Raw genomic sequence first — 18,132 nt, 5'->3', positions numbered from 1 at the left:
ATGGAGCCGGATAAAGTCAGACTTGTGCAGTCAAAATACGAGGGTTCTGCTGCAAAGCAAATTTTTGCAGTATTGATCGCATGCACCGGTGCATTTTCATTCGGATACACCATTGGTTTCAGTTCTCCAGGAATTCCAAGTATGATAAAGGCTCAAGTAATTACTGAAGTGGATGCAGGATTTTTTGGGTCTCTTCTTCCAGTTGGTGCAATCTTCGGTGGACCAGTTGGAGGTTGGTGCGTGGAGAAACTTGGACGCAAAAGAACAATTTTACTTACCTCTCTCCCCTTTATGTGTGGTTGGCTGACCATAGCATACCATCAGGCTCTGATGCACATGTTTATTGGACGGTTACTGACAGGTTTTGCTAGTGGAATGATCACTGTATGTGTGCCAGTCTACAATGCTGAGGTCTCGTCGAAAACGTACCGTGGAAAGCTTGGATCCTTCACCCAACTTTTCATTACAATTGGTATTCTGGCTGTGTATCTGATTGGAGCAACTTTGGACTGGAAGAATTTGGCGCTAGTTGGAATCATACCAGCAGCTTTAACGGCATTTGGCTGCCTTTACTTACCTGAATCTCCACACTGGCTTCTCAGCCGTGGACAAAAAGCGGAAGCCATCAATGCTTTGAAATTGTTACGAGATAATCATATGGATGTTGGAGAAGAATGCCGCGATATTGAAGAATCCATTGATGTGCAGGAAAAAGTGCCGTGCTCGGAATTCATGAAGCCTGAAATTCTCAAACCGCTGATGATTATTCTGTTCGTCATGGTTTTCCAACAGTTTAGTGGAATTAACGCCATTATGTTTTATTCAGTTACCATCTTTGAAATGCAATTCCCTGAAGCTGCTCATGAGGCATCTATCGCTGTGGGCGTGGTACAAGTGTTTGGAACTCTGACAGCCTCGATGTTTATGGACAAGTCCGGCAGACGGAAGCTGCTGGTTATTTCTGGAGCGATAATGAGTTCATGTCTGTTTATGTTAGGCTATCTCTTCAGCTTGTCTACAACTTCATCTCCTATTTATAAATGGATGGCACTTATTTCTGTCATGCTGTATGTCATTGGTTTCGGTTTAGGTTGGGGACCAATTCCTATCTTGGTCATGTCCGAGTTATTGCCTGCTCGTGTCCGTGGAGGAGCGAGCGCCGTGGCAATTTTAACTAACTGGTCATGTGCATTTGTTGTTACCATGACATTTATTCCGTTTAAAGATTTGATTGGAGATGAAATGGTTTTCTTCCTATTTGGAGCTTCGTGTATTTTGTCTGTTTGTTTTGTTTTGCGTTTTCTACCAGAAACAAAGGGAAAGTCGTTAGAAGATATTGAACTGTTTTTCTTGGGGAAGGGTGCCGGTCCGAGTGTAGTGTAAAGGGTTTGTATTTATTAAGAGCTGGGCGACGTGTTACAGGTTTTTACGAGAAAGAGATGATCTAGCTTTTTGATTTTCAGTATGTTGAACACTTTTTGTTTAAATTCTTTTTCTATTCAAATTGTTTTCTTGTAATTCTAGAAAATCTTTATAATGTAGCTTGGAATAGTGATTTATCTTCATAACCTAAACAAATTTAACTGGAATTGACAATGGCACAGACATTCGACATGAAATGATCCAAAAGCTTTAAGTTTCTTTGATATACATTTAAAGTTAAGAATATTCTAATGGTGTAAATAAAGCAATAAGTTTCTTTGATACTGGTACTCATACAAAGGCTAGAAAATCTCTCTGTTTTGAGTTTTGTTGTTAATATTTTTTATTTTTTTGTGTATGATGATTGCTTGATATCCTAGTGCCAAGGATTCAGGATTCAGTTTTAAACGATTCAGCTTGTTGTAGTGTAAACTGAATATTGTCTCGTCCAGGGTGGTATAAAAAAAACTTATGTATAAGTTTTCAGGGAACCAGCTGAAGGTTTTTAAAACATCCACCTGAATAAATAGCTTGTGATTGTTTCCATAGTCCCATGGTTTTATTGTAAGACGTTTTACACAACGTTACGTGGAAAAAAAAATTTCAATTGTATTTTATAAGAATTCTTAAAATTGTGGATTATTGACATGAAAATTTAATTCTGGGATAGATAGGAAAGATGATATATGTAAATTTGTGACTACCAGTACCCACCCCTGGCTCATTTAAAGATAATAAACTGTGCACAGAAACACAATATGATGTACCAGTATTCAGGTCTGACCAGGGGTGAATGTTAGGTTTTCATCATTACTTTACATTGCTTCTGAATTATAGTGAAAACATTCAAAGATTTAGGTCACTGTTTCTATATATTTTGAGTATCACTGTATGAGTATGGATTGTGAGACTCTTTCAGAGTATTGAATATTGCACTGTACCTGCAATATACATATAAAATATTTTATAATGTCAGGGTTTTTTATGTCTAAGTTAAAATTCAAATATTGTTTGATGTTTATTTAAAAGGTGAAACAGCTGGTGTGAAAATAAATATATTTTATGATTGTTAAAAGTTAGCTTAAAGTTATCTCAATACTGCAGCATTAACCTGATCTTTTTGAATTTAGAAATATCACTTCTATAAACAACTATTTTATGTATATAGACTTCTATTTATTTATCTATTTTTATTGTGTTTAAAGATATCAATAGTAGTCTATATCCATAAAACTCTTAAAGCTTCGTTTATATATATCCATGCAAATTTGTTTGAAAACTCCATAGAGTCTAAAAGTATCTATTTTGATAATTATTAATAATTGTGTAGATTGTGTATACATGTGGGTAAAATATTTATAAATATTGAAGCCTCATGAAAAAAATAATGATTTGACAATATTGTTATAAGCAGGCACAAGGACTTTGATTTTTTGTAGATTATTTTTTTCATGATTTCTTTATGAAGACATTAGATTAGGTTGTATATGATTTGTCAAATAAGCTAACCCATTATGGATAAGCTCAGTCAGAAGTGAGTTGGATTGTTATCTTCCATAGAAGAGGGGATTCGAACTCATAGCACCTAATAACCTAACCGATGTCAATCCATCTTGCTACCTATCCCACTGTGTCTTAACTCAGTCAATAGCTAGCTGAATTGCTATCTTTTATTATTCAAACTCGTGGTATTTTATTTTTATAACCTGGGTGCATATAGTCGAAATTATATTAGTGCTAGGATATTCTAGGATCTTAACACTGTTTCTAGGATATCCTAGGGTGTTAACTTCTAACACTGTTTCTAGGATATCCTAGGGTGTTAACTTCTAACACTGTTTCTAGGATATCCTAGCTTGAAGATTGTTTGGAGAATCACCCAACAGTCAACAGTCCAACTTGCTGCCCTCTGAGCTATCCTACTGTGAGTTAACCTACCTAAAAAGATGTTACAGATTAAAGAGATTGTATCAACTTTACAGGCAGATTAAAATAAGTATAGGGATTAAAAAGGGCTACATATCACACAGCCAACATTATAAAGATATTATATAATCAGGGACACAGATTGTATCAATTTACACCATTTCAATTTTCAATCAGATGTCTGTGGTTTCTGAAATGCCACTAAAATATTGCGTTTGATGGCTAATTGTGAAGGACCTTATTTGATAAAGCATATTTTGCGATTAGTGACGTCATCAAATGCTTAGTTTAAATGGAATTGCAGGAACCACAGACATCTGATTGAAAATTGGAATGGTGCAAATTGATGCTATCAGTGTCCCTGATACACCTTTTTACAATCTCTTTAATGCCATTCAAATTTTATTTTCTGAGGATTTTGGTTAAAAGAGAGGGTAAGAGCGAATATTAAATTGTGACTTCTTAACAACGATAATTTTACTTAATATGATCAAACTATTACGAAGAAAGAAACTTGCCGATAATTAGCATTATTTTATATTTATAAGGTGCAATTATCAATTGGTTTATATAACAGTCTATATTTTGAAATATTCTAATCAGTATGTGTTAGTTAATAACTCTAACTCTTCCAGACACCTGATACCACTTTTTATTATGAAATACTTATTCACTTATAATTAATATACTTCCTCATATTTATTCTTTTGCTTCAACCAATGTCCATGCATTGCCAAACTGTTAGTTCGTATTTGAGTTTTGTTTTCTGTTTGGGATTGTTAGTACTTGAGGGTTTTTTATTGTAATGTTATTAAAAGGTATCAATATTTTTGATAATATTCTAGGTAAATATTAATAATTTTATTAAGAAGTCAGTAAAAATTTAGTTGTGAAATTTTTAGCATTGAAACTTCAAAGTTGTGTTCATTGTTTGTATATATATATCAGAGACACTTATATCTTCTATTTACACCAGTATATTACATATTTATGATTCCATGAATGGTGACAAGTCTCAACCAAAGCACTGGCCTAGTGAATGGTATTTTATGGTTTTGATTGGAATTACAGGAACCACAGACACCAGACAAAATCAGAATGGTGTAAATAGGATCTATAAGTGTCACTGGTAAACATACCAAGACTAGAAAATGTTTTTTGTATTCTATTAAAACATATCATTTATTTAAAACTAATTAAACTTTGTGAGATAAATGATATATTATTCTGGTATTTTGACGCCAGTAAAATGGTTCTACTGCGTTACTTTGTCATATTTAATATATATATATATATGTATATAGCTTTTGTTATCAATATATTATAGTGGGGAAATAAAATTTACCTTCAACAGTTGTTACTTTTATAGACTCACATTATATTCATCACTTACACTAGAAATCATCACTCATCACTTACACTAGAAATCATCACTTACACTAGAAATCATCACTTACACTAGAAAAACATCACTTACACTAGAAATCATCACTTACACTAGAAAAATATGATTTACACTAGAAATCATCACTTACACTAGAAATCATCACTTACACTAGAAATCATCACTTACACTAGAAATCATCACTTACACTAGAAAAACATAACTAAACATCACTTACACTAGAAAAATATGATTTACACTAGAAAAACATCACATACACTAGAAAAATATGGTTTACACTAGAAAAATATTATTTACACTAGAAAAACATATCACTTAATCTACCAGTGCCTTCTGTTGGATAGTAACTTGTTACCTTTCAACCACTCTAATCATTAAAAAACATCACTAACACTAGTGTGTGTCTTTTCAACTAAAATCATACTAATGACTAACTAATTTTCACATATGTAATATGCTTATCTATTGCTCTGTGACCTAGGCCAGTGCTTTCATTGAGACTCGTCTCAATACACCCTAACACTAGAAAATAGTTTTTATGGTCAACATGTTTTAACAGCACAGAGATGTTTTTGGACGTCCAATCAGTGGTACCTGGTCCTCTTTTGTTGTCTCTATAATATTATACTGTATTAGCAGTGTCGGCGCCAGCCTGCCGAGACTCAGGGTAGACTGACAGAACGGAAGAACAACTGTTGAGGCATCTGAGGGAATTAGACTATAGTTTTTGAAAGACATGTACCATTAAATATATGGGATATCAGAGTCTATACAGGCTCTGGGGATTTCTGTGTGTGGTTGTAATAATAAATCTTCTGTTGGATAATCTCGACTATAGTATAGGTCATATTATCAAGTCTTATTTCTAAAGGAGTCAAATTAAGGCTGGTTAATCTTATCTATTTGCGATTGTAAAGTCTTATTTGTAACTGTATATTTCTTGTTGGTTAATCTGGACTACAAATATAGACAAGAATATCTAGTCGTATTTGTGACGTCATTATTTCCAACCTGTCAATTATCTGTTGTTATGTTTCTATTTATAGCCTGACCACGTGTAGATCTGTCAAACACCAAACATGACATGGCAGAGTTTAGGTATCAGAGGGGGCCTTTATAAAACCTGGAAATAGAGAAATGGCCAGTTATAGCTTAAACCTTAGTGTGGACAGTATAGGACAGAAGAAATAGGAAACAGAAATATTTCTTCAAAGAATTGTCAATTCAGATATTTTCTCTTAAAGAACTAGACAATTTAATCAAAGTTTTTGACAATAATTGGATAAGTTTAAAGAAAACTTGATATTTTTTTAAATAGTGAATGTTTGTTACTAGTTTTTGAGATTGTGCTGTGGAATAATTTAGATTGGACCATAAGAGTATAAAATGGGGATATTTTTATCTAAAATATTTGAAGCTCTATCAGCCTTTACAGCTGATAACCCTTCCAGAATTTTAATGCTTGGTTTAGATGCTGCAGGTAGGTTCTGTTCGTCTTTTTTATTTCTTTATAGTAAATGATAGAATTGATAGGGAATAGAAACGTTCCCTGATGTTATTTATTCTACGTACATCAGGGTAGGTTACATTTAGATATTTTGTTCTCTGGATACCCTGGCTCTAGAATAACTCTACAAGCGTAGATATATTATTTGTCTTGTGAAATTATTGTTATTTGTAAGGAGAGTTCGATATATTGATTCTTACACTTGGTACCTAGTTCGAAACATCTTTCTTAACGGCAGATACATTGTATATATGTTACCTATCTCGATTCCTGTTAAATATGTTATGTGTCATTAAATTGAAATTATTGTAATGTAATCTTCCATAACATGAAATAGAGATAGATGTTTCGGTCTATCTTGATACCAGGCATGTAAAAAATCTATCAGAATTAATAACTCGTGTTTCTTCTGTTTGTATATTTCAGGTAAAACTACTGTTCTGTATAAATTAAAACTAAATGAAACAGTTTGTACGATACCAACAATAGGTTTTAACGTAGAAACAGTCAGTCCTGTTAAAGGTGTTAGTTTTACTGTCTGGGATGTGGGAGGACAAGAAAAAATCCGACAATTATGGAGACATTATTACGCCAATTCTCAAGGTAATTTGTTTATGTTGTTTTTTAAGATCAATTTAAATAAAAAATAAATACAGTATATAAAATGAAAAAAAAGTCAATAGTCTATGCACTTTAGATTTGACCAAGTTTCCCCTGTCCCGTCTTCATTAGCCCACATGGTGCAGAAAAGTAGGACGTAAAAATCCATTCATTTCCAGTTTCCCCTGTCAGTGATGCAGGTAAGAGGGACTGAGTCTTTCCTATGGGCAATAAAGCGAGGCCCAGTGTGCTACAGACTGTGCGTGGTTATGATCCCTTGACAGTTGGAAATCGAAACAGAGCAGGCTTGTGCCACTGTCCTGATCAATTTCCATATTACCATACAACATGACGTTGCCCCAAAGTTTGGTGATCTTAAATTAATCATCTCTCGTCATTATTCATGACAACCCAGCTGGTAGACAGGATCCTTGTGAATCTAAGCTGTATTGAAACGAAATATGCATGCTACAAATTCTCGAAATGATCTTAGCGCTAGGATATCCTAGAATCAATGTTAGAAAATAAGAACCTAGGACATCCTAGAATCAATGTTAAAAGATAAGAACCTAGGATGTCTTAGAATCAATGTTAGAAGATAAGAACCTAGGACATCCTAGAATCAATGTTAGAAGATAAGAACCTAGGACATCCTAGAGTCAATGTTAGAAGATAAGAACCTAGGACATCCTAGAATCAATGCTAGAAGATAAGAACCTAGGATGTCCTAGAGTCAATGTTAGAAGATAAGAACCTAGGACATCCTAGAATCAATGTTAGAAGATAAGAACCTAGGATGTCCTAGAATCAGTGCTAGAAGTGATAACCTAGTATATCCTAGAATCGATGCTAGAAGATAAGAACCTAGGATATCCTAGAATCAATGTTAGAAGATAAGAACCTAGGACATTCTAGTGCTAAGATCGTTTCGAGAATACATGGTCTGATCTTTTCTGACTGCATCACCTTATAATATATTTGATTTATTACAGGATTAATCTATGTAGTAGATAGTACTGATAAAAGCAGGATGTTGGAAGCTAGAGAAGAGTTGACTAATATCTGTAAAGATCCTGATATGACAGGAGTACCTGTTGTTATTTTAGCTAATAAACAAGATTTACCTGGTAAAAACTTCTTACTTCTAGATATTAACTATCAGATTCTCTATGATATTTACTGTAGAGATTCTAGTGAAACAGTTCCAGTACTTCTTCTAGATATTAACAATGAGGTCTACTATAATATTTGACAGGGCCGCAACCAGGGTTTTTTTTTCAATGAGGCAAAATCTGGTCTTTAGAGTCAGTTAGGTCTTTCATTACAACCGATACTGTTGACGTCACATAAACGATATACATTTTTTAAACCAAATTTCTTTTTTATCAAATTTTGGCATGCCTCATTTGCCTTGACGTAGTTCTGGCCTTGGTTATTGTTTAGTCTACTTGTAGAGATAGTTTTCCGAAAACATTTTAGGGTTATTTTTCCTCTTTGACTTTAATAAAACTTTGATTTTTTTTTTATCGTTTTCTAATTCTTCTAATTTCAGGAGCATTAAAAACCTCAGAAGTGGCAGAAAGATTAGGAATGGCGTCATTCCGTGACAGGAAATGGTTTATACAGGGAGCTTGTGCTAAAACAGGGGAAGGGATTTATGAATCTATGACAGAAATGGCGCGACTGGTCAAACAGTTTCAAAACACAAGATGAAAAACTGGAAAGGTATCTCAATTCAGAAGATTATGAAATTAACAATTTTATCAGTGATATGTAAGAGAGAACTGTTTTGGGTATTTTTTGGACTATTTTGAATTTTAGTGACAGTGGTTGGTTGAATTATTAAGCTTTATAACAGGCATTGACCATATTCATATATTTTATTCAAATATTCAAAACGTTTGTGCTTGTTATAAGACTTGAAGGATATTTAGAAGTGAGGAGTAGAAATCAAAAACACAAGAAAATATTATAGAATAAACACACTTCTCTAATATAATATTAAACACATAACGTTTCATCTCAAATATGACATTAGTTCATCTGATGATGACATGTGTAATTTATGTTGAAACGTTATGTGTTTAATATTCTATTAAAGAAGTATAAGTTTTTGATTGACTTGAGCTCATCTTGTACAAGAATTACAAATTTCGTACAAACAAGACTTTGTTTAAGTGTGTTTGGAATAATTCCCTGATGTTTATAAATATCATTGCTCATGAAAACTAGTCTGTGATAATAATATAATAAAATATATTCAGTTGTAAATAAATTGTTTGTTTTGTAAATAGACTTGTATTGTCATATATTGTAAATAAATTTATGTTTTCTTTTTTTTTCTTTGTCTGTTTGAAAAATCCTCAATTCAAAGCAAATGATATCAATTAAAAACCAGCATTAGACTAACAATATATGTGAGCTCTTCTTCTGCCCTTGGCCCGTGCTTCTGTGTTAGATGATGATGAGAACATAGTCTCGTGAAAACACTGACCTTGGTCACAAAGTAAAGATTTATGATAAAACATGGTGCAAGTTAAAAGTTAAGATAATTAGATATGTTAACTAAGGATGTCTCTGTAATACTGTCTGTGGTAGTATCAAAAGTTAAGATAATTAGATATGTTAACTAAGGATGTCTCTGTAATACTATCTGTGGTAGTATCTAAGGTTAAGATAATTAGATATGTTAACTAAGGATGTCTCTGTAATACTGTCTGTGGTAGTATCAAAGGTTAAGATAATTAGATATGTTAACTAAGGATGTCTCTGTAATACTATCTGTGGTAGTATCAAAGGTTAAGATAATTGGATATGTTAACTAAGGATGTCTCTGTAATACTATCTGTGGTAGTATCAAAGGTTAAGATAATTGGATATGTTAACTAAGGATGTCTCTGTAATACTATCTGTGGTAGTGTCAAAGGTTAAGATAATTAGATATGTTAACTAAGGATGTCTCTGTAATACTGTCTGTGGTAGTATCAAAGGTTAAGATAATTAGATATGTTAACTAAGGATGTCTCTGTAATACTATCTGTGGTAGTATCAAAGGTTAAGATAATTAGATATGTTAACTAAGGATGTCTCTGTAATACTATCTGTGGTAGTATCAAAGGTTAAGATAATTAGATATGTTAACTATGGATGTCTCTGTAATACTATCTGTGGTAGTATTAAAGATTAAGATAATTAGATATGTTAACTATGGATGTCTCTGTAATACTATCTGTGGTAGTATCAAAGGTTAAGATAATTAGATATGTTAACTAAGGATGTCTCTGTAATACTATCTGTGGTAGTATCAAAGGTTAAGATAATTAGATATGTTAACTAAGGATGTCTCTGTAATACTATCTGTGGTAGTATCAAAGGCTAAGATAATTACATATGTTAACTATGGATGTCTCTGTAATACTATCTTTGGTAGTATCAAAGGTTAAGATAATTAGATATGTTAACTATGGATGTCTCTGTAATACTATCTGTCGTAGTATCAAAGTTTAAGATAATTAGATATGTTAACTAACTGGGAACTGTACATCATAGAAACAAAATAAATTGTCAAAAAGTTTTATTTGAGAATAACGAGAGAAGAATATTTCAGGAGAACTTTCACCATGGTAAAAACCATTAGTTTTAAAAATAGTTAAATTGTAAAAATTGTAAAATCTTAAAATAACACAATACAACATTTAAAATCTCTGAAAACAAAACACAATAAAATATAAAAAAACAACAACATATAGAATATAATAATCATCAATACCAAATACATCGTATTACAATATTACAATGTATTGAAATACATACAGTCAAATGTATTGACTGTACCATTAGTCTTAGAAATAGAATACGACCATATAGTTTTCAGAATCGCGTATTGCAAATCATTTTTTGTGAATATCAACTTTACAATACTACAGAAAGCCTTGGACTGTCTTAGGTTGATAAAATTGCCAGCCAATGTAAAAAATAATATTTGGAATTTTAATATCATGCAAATTTTAAACGTTAATGAAATGAGTGAAGACATTTTGAGCACAGTTTGGTGAAAGGGTAAGAGAAACTCAATGATAAGACAAAACAGCTGTCCTGATTCCTGGTGAAGGTTTTATATCCAAAACAAACATAGATTTTTGCCATTTCCTCAGAAAATATATATAAAATCTCAGCTTTAAGCTTTAATTGCATTATTTGAAATTATCGAATAGTATATTAGGTAATCCATGGAAATGGTATAAACATTGAAAAAACAGATTAACAGAAAACAGAAGGCTCTGTCGTGGATAAATATTGATAGCAAACAGAACCTTCTGTCGTAGATAAATATTAACAGAAAACAGACGGCCCTGTTGTAGATCGTAGATTGATTGTGTTGGCTATTTCATTATGATTATTGTTCAAGATTCAAGAGGGATAACTCTTTAAGGCACAAAATAATGTGCTGATTTATATTTAAAACAAATAAATACAGCCATTTCTTATAACCTTCAAAACTAATAAATCATCAAAATCCAGATGTATAGGATTTTGTTTTTTCTTCAGGTTACATAATAATTTTGTCGAATCATGGATAACAAGAAACCAAGAAATGAAACTTCCAGATTGTATTTTAATATGATGGTATAACTTCTACTATCTCTTGAAAATAGAAGATTGAAATGAAGGCTCTAAAACTGGTTGATATTGTATATCTATATTATAATCAACCCAAATATTTTGGTCTATCGTGAACTCGCGGTCTTCTATATATTTAGGTAAAATCAGCAAAGATATTTACACATACTGATCCAATTCAAATATTAGAGCAGTCCATTCTTTTAGTTATTGTATGTCTTAATAGAAAGCTACTCATAAATATGTCATATTGTCCGAGACCCAGGATGTACAGAAATATCTTTGTTAATCATCGTTAATTCTGTTGTTATAAGTTGAAAATATCACAAGGAAAGCTGCCATGATGTAAAATATTACAATAGAGCTGGATATTTTCCAAGTTTAAAAAATATACACGATAAATATTTTATAGAAATTAAAATACGACAAATCAGCCATCAGATTTCTATAGTTTAAAATAGTGTACAGGGCTTCATTCACTGTATAAAAATGACAAAAACGGCAAAGAGAACATCCAAAAATTTAAAATGACAAATCTAAGAATTGAAAGTTAAACACACAAGTATCTAGTCAAATCAAACCCAGGGCTTTATCCTTAAAAACTAACCCTAACCCAAGTATCTAGTCAAATCAAACCCAGGGCTTTGTTCTTAAAAACATAAGTTAAGATGATTTTAGTGTTTCAGTCATCTGATTGGTCAATCATTTTAAATTAAGTTGTGTTATCCAATCAGATTACTGTATTTCTTAAAATCTGGATTTTATCTCATTTAAGTTTTAGAGAATAAGACCCCTGCCAGTTATTATTTACCTGTAACAGAGTCATATCAGGTGCTGCTGAAGTTTGAAAATAAACATGGTCCCAGTTTCTCTAAAAATCTCAAGAAGAATTTATCGTAAGTGTTGACTTTACATTGAGATTTATCATACTTACCACATTAATACTGAGATTTTATAAGAAACAGTGGCCAGGATTTGAAATAATCCTGTTTACATTGTCTTAATTTATAAGACTGTTGATTGATAGTTAGCCTACCTGTGCAGTAATAGACTGAATTATACTCATTCAAAAAATAATGAAATGAATGGAGTTTTACGTCCTACATTCTGCACCATGTGAGCTAATGAAGACAAGCAATGCCATGCAGGGTGCAATGAGGGAAATTCTGCCAGGACAGCGGCATTAGCCTGCTCTTTTTCAATCTCCAACTATTGAGGGATCTTTAATGTGTACAACCTGTAGCACACGGGGCCTCGGTTTATTGTCTCATCCAAACTACCTCATTCAGAGGTAAGCTCACTAATCAATCAACCCTGGAATAATAGGATGTAAAACTCCATTTCTGATTGATACAATCCTGATATAAATCAACAATAATAAAATTAAATATTAAAATTCAATCAATTTGATTCAAAGTTCCCTTTGATTGAAAAAAACAATAGAATAGAAACAACAAATCAATCACTTCAAATAATCAACCTTTACACTCTATATATTATAGTCTTCTTTAACCTATGTAGTTATTTGATTGCCAAGTAATTTATTTGCAAGATTTTGAAAAGGTCGTCCTTTATTCATTCCTGAAGATAATTACAGTGAGTCAGAAGAGGTTTTCTAGATTGTGTATGTGTTACTGGGATAGTTATAGCTTCTATTTACACTCCTCTGATTGTCTTATATCAGCTAATCTGGTATTTGGCCTACAGGAACAACAGACGTTCTGTCAGGCCCGTAACTTGGGGGGACAGGGGGGCAGTTGATATATTTCCCCCCCCCCCCCTCCCAAAATTAGAACAAATTCTCAAATACAGCTGAAATCAGTCTCTATCAGCTTTTGCTCAACCTTGGCACATTGGGCTGGTTACGGGCCTGCGTTCTATGGGTAATAAACTGAAACTATAAGTTTCCCTGATAAACATCTAAGACTAGAAAACCTTTTTTGAATCAATCAGATTTGTTAATATTGTGCGTTATAAATACTGTTCTATGAATTCAGTAATGTCTTTCATTCAAACACTTTCAAATAGTAAACTAACTATCTGTATCATAGACATCAATTAAACCATGTATTTAGCAGATATTACATTTATATTTTCAAGTTTTTAAACAAAATTTCCTTTTATTGCGAAATTTCAGCATGAGACATTCGCCCTGATGTAGGAACGATTACGGCCCAAATTATTTAAAAGTCATCAAGTTTTTAACAACAAGCTGAAGATAAAAAAAAGTTACTGACAACAGTAAAATCCACTTCAAACATTTTTTGCAAAATTGCCATAAAATAAATCAAAGTAAAGTATTTAATTGTATAAAAACCTCAACCCGTGCTGTTTATTCGCCGTAAATATTTTTATTGAGATCACAGAGTTGCTTGAGGAAGCCTGAGTTGGGGAAGATTTCACGGCGGTGCCGGCAGTGGCGAGTAGCATGCATCAGATCCATTCCACACTTGGCCATCAAATACGCGATAACAATCGTTGCTGAACGGCTCACTCCCATCTGACAATGTACATACACTTTACCTGGAAAATATCAAAAAAATTTCAATTTAATTGTTGACAAGATTTACTCTAAAATTAATATTTTAAAGGACTTCATCGTTTAAATCTTTGACAGAGATACAGTTCAACTATTAAATAATGATAGCTACATTGACTCTCAAGTTGATAAACCTAAATACCAAATAAACATTATTAGCTATGTGGACTCTCTGAAAGGGAGGTCAATTTGAAAAACCTAAATACCAAATAAACATTATTAGCTATGTGGACTCTCTGAAAGGGAGGTCAATTTGAAAAACCTAAATACCAAATAAACATTATTAGCTATGTGGACTCTCTGAAAGGGATATCAAGTTGACAAACCAAATACCAAATAAACATTATTAGCTATGTGGACTCTCTGAAAGAGATGTCAAGTTGACAAACCTAAATACCAAATAAACATTATTAGCTATGTGGACTCTCTGAAAGAGATGTCAAGTTGACAAACCAAATACCAAATAAACATTATTAGCTTTGTGGACTCTCTGAAAGGGAGGTCAAGTTGACAAACCTAAATACCAAATAAACATTATTAGCTATGTGGACTCTCTGAAAGAGATGTCAAGTTGACAAACCTAAATACCAAATAAACATTATTAGCTATGTGGACTCTCTGAAAGAGATGTCAAGTTGACAAACCTAAATACCAAATAAACATTATTAGCTATGTAGACTCTCTGAAAGGCACTGGACTTTTAAGACAACTTGACAAATTCACAATTGCATGATATCTTTATGTATGATGAGAATGTGAGAAATGGTTGATCAATATAGAAGGCATCATGACATATCACACTAACCCATGTCAACTAATTATCTCTACATATTGGATTATTAGGTGAATTCAAACTTCAACAAATTGTCAGTCAATATATCTATCTGTTGTTTATTGCTATATAATAGTTACTTCTCTAGTGAATCTACACACAACACAACACAACTCAACAACACAACAAAACAACACAACACAACACAACACAACACCACAACACAACACAACTACACAACGCAACACAACACAACACAACACAACTACACAACACAACACAACTACACAACAACACCACAACACAACACAACACAACACAACACAACCTGATAAACTGATGAGATCTTATCAAAGGATTTATTGATTTGTACTTTAAAATTCACAGGAAATTTTCACTTCAGTTACATTCTTTTTTTTCTCTCCAATCCTATTCTTCATACAATTTGTTTTTATTTTAAATATTATGGAAATTTTCTCCAGAATCAAAACAATTGAAATGAAATTTTCACTGTAGTTTGATAAGGATTCTATTCTATTATTCCTGTATTGTGTTTTATTTTAAAATATTACAGGAATTATTTTGAAGATTGAAAACTTAATATGATTTAAATTCTCAGGGTTTTGAAGATGTGGGAGGTTGAATATCAGCTTCAGAAAACTTCAGAAAATGAACAAGTTTCGTCTCCTGATGGCAAATTATTTGTGGTATCTCTAAGGGTTGGGGCCCATGGACTTGGTACAACTATTCCCTATGATAGTTGAGCCACTGAACGTACTAAAGATCCCAACCACAAAACAAAACCCAAGATACAAAACAACATATTGGGGAAATATTGGTAGCAGCTAATGAACTATTCACATGAGGAAGTATATCAATTATAAGTAAGTGACAATCCAATATCCATTATCAAAAATTTGTTGCCATAACATTTAGTTTTATCTTATAATCTTATATCATACATAATATTATAAAATATCATACATTCTAATCAAAACTAAATGCTAATGTTTATTTTTTGAATTCGCCCCCCGAGATGTGAACATAATACCTTGGTATAAATATGTGGATGTTTTATGAGAAGAAAATTGGTGATGTGTAAAGAAAGGAAAATAAGGCTGAGATACAATATCGATTTTACATCAGAATAATAAACTATGACAAGTTATACCAACACTTATGATTATATAATTAATAATCTTTACAAGGAATGAAACTGGAGTTTTACATCCTACTTTCCAGAAATTGAAAAAGAAAAAGTTAAGTTTTCTTTCTTTGAAGGCATCGTTAAAGCATTGTCTTGAATAAAAAAATAAAACGAGTTTTACATCCTGTTTTCAGAAATTGAAAAAGACAAGGATAACGCTTGTTTTAGCAAAATTTCCCTAATTGCACACTGCAAAGCATTGTTTTTGATAATCATTACAACAAACGAAATGGAGTTTTACATCCTGCTTTTCAGAAATTGTCTTTACACAATGTACCTAATTGTACACTGCATAGCATTGTTTGTCTCTTTGCCCCAATCAGGAGCCTCATTTGTTTTGATGATACGCATTAAGAGAAGCCATGTCATGCAGTTGCAGCCATACAACATAGGTCATATTACAATATTCACACTACAGTTTGATCTGAACAACTAGACACCTTGTCAAACATTTAAGGAATGACCTGAACATTTTTTTCAGTTATTGATATTGTTGGAAATTGGAGGGAGCACATTTGAGGGAATTTAGAAAATACTTTAACAATCAGTGATGTGTCGATTTCGGCTCTGTTGATGTTCGAAAGAACATGGCCGTGTAATGGCCACGTCAATCAAACTCAATGATAAAAGTAGTCCGTTAAGGGGTGGAGCTTATATTTACATTCCGTTTACACAGATATAAACCGAATTCACGTGACTGCTGTTATCTAATCAAATTGTGTGATATCGTGTAAACAGAATCGTGATTTAATTATTTATCCCTGACAACAAGAAATCTGTGATATCAAAAATGAAAACCCATGTACTGGACCATCAGATGTGGTATAACATCCAAACCATAATATATCAATAAAATCAACATACAAATTACCCTTTAAAAGTCAAACTGTATTTTGAAAACAGAAGAAAACCTGAACACCTTCTACAACATGTTTAACAGAACAACCTGACCTCTTTCAAATATTATAAAAAAAATAAAAAATCATTAGAATAACAACTGAATTGAAACGAGGGAAATAAAATCTGATAATTGATTTCAGAACTTAACATCAGGAATAAATTCAGGTTCACTGCACAGTTAATGTCTCGATTCAATTTTACTATACAAAAAACACAAAACAATTAATTCAGTTAAATTTCTATACAGTTTGTACCACACAACGAGCTCAATTTGAAAAACATAGTGTGGCAGTTGAGACTCGGTCATGACATAACAAATAATGTCACCAGACTTTATTCCGACTATTTGATGATGTCAGAATGCCAAAAGAATACCATGATTCAAATAAGAATTCCTACTCTTTCATTCCAAGCCCGTAGCAAAGAAATATTCACAAACTTCTGTAACAATTCAGTTTTGCTTTTCAGATCGATCTTGCCATGGTTTTCAGATCGATCTTGCCATGGTTTTCAGATCCATCTTGTCATGGTTTTCAGATCGATCTTGCCATGGTTTTCAGAGCGATCTTGTCCTTGTTTTTTCAGAGCGATCTTGCCATGGTTTTCAGATCGATCTTGTCATGGTTTTCAGACTGATCTTGTCATGGTTTTCAGATCGATCTTGCCATGGTTTTCAGAGCGATCTTGCCATGGTTTTCAGACTGATCTTGTCATGGTTTTCAGATCGATCTTGCCATGGTTTTCAGATCGATCTTGCCATGGTTTTCAGACTGATCTTGCCATGGTTTTCAGATCGATCTTGCCATGGTTTTCAGACTGATCTTGTCATGGTTTTCAGACTGATCTTGTCATGGTTTTCAGATTGATCTTGCCATGGTTTTCAGACTGATCTTGTCATGGTTTTCAGACTGATCTTGTCATGGTTTTCAGACTGATCTTGTCATGGTTTTCAGATCGATCTTGCTCTCTGATTTCCAACAATAATTAGAGGATTATGTCCCTTTGAAGAGTCTGTGTCAATAACAATGATAAATGACACGTTCTGAGTGAAATAACACTGGCGCCCCCTAGAGAATCAGATTGAAGTGAAATACCCAATAGAAAACCAGTAAATAATTTATCATCGTTCTATTACCATACTTCAACAATCTGATTCTATCATTTATCATTTATATCTTTTACAATTATTTTATATATTTTATGACTGACAATTATCTACAATAATTCATCATTA

The 18,132-nt window shown here is 32.6% G+C and overlaps 3 protein-coding genes across 3 annotated transcripts in view; 2 read left to right on the top strand and 1 right to left on the bottom strand.

Moving 5' to 3' along the window:
• Nucleotides 1–1,383, top strand: LOTGIDRAFT_170198 (hypothetical protein; the record flags this gene model as incomplete). The annotated part of the gene is made up of 1 exon (XM_009068828.1): nucleotides 1–1,383. The coding sequence occupies one exon, from the start codon at nucleotides 1–3 to the stop codon at nucleotides 1,381–1,383; it is 1,383 nt and encodes a 460-aa protein (XP_009067076.1).
• A 4,756-nt stretch (nucleotides 1,384–6,139) lies between these two features.
• On the top strand, nucleotides 6,140–8,573 carry LOTGIDRAFT_135017 (hypothetical protein; the record flags this gene model as incomplete). The annotated part of the gene is made up of 4 exons (XM_009068827.1): nucleotides 6,140–6,233; nucleotides 6,687–6,863; nucleotides 7,853–7,987; nucleotides 8,413–8,573. 4 exons carry the CDS (start codon nucleotides 6,140–6,142, stop codon nucleotides 8,571–8,573), a joined length of 567 nt encoding a protein of 188 aa, XP_009067075.1.
• Nucleotides 8,574–13,812: 5,239 nt separating this feature from the next.
• The window catches only part of LOTGIDRAFT_134995 (hypothetical protein), a gene marked incomplete at both ends in the record, with an annotated part of 6,994 nt that continues 2,674 nt past the window's right edge, over nucleotides 13,813–18,132 (bottom strand). The window contains one exon of the mRNA XM_009068826.1: nucleotides 13,813–14,003. Coding sequence (XP_009067074.1) covers nucleotides 13,813–14,003 — 191 coding nt within the window. The remainder of the gene's footprint in view (nucleotides 14,004–18,132) is intronic.

Source organism: Lottia gigantea, assembly GCF_000327385.1.
Source record: "Lottia gigantea unplaced genomic scaffold LOTGIsca_94, whole genome shotgun sequence".
NCBI classification, from domain to species: domain Eukaryota; kingdom Metazoa; phylum Mollusca; class Gastropoda; family Lottiidae; genus Lottia; species Lottia gigantea.
The sequence above is the reverse complement of the archived record's forward strand: the minus strand, read 5'-3'. Positions and strand labels throughout refer to the sequence as shown.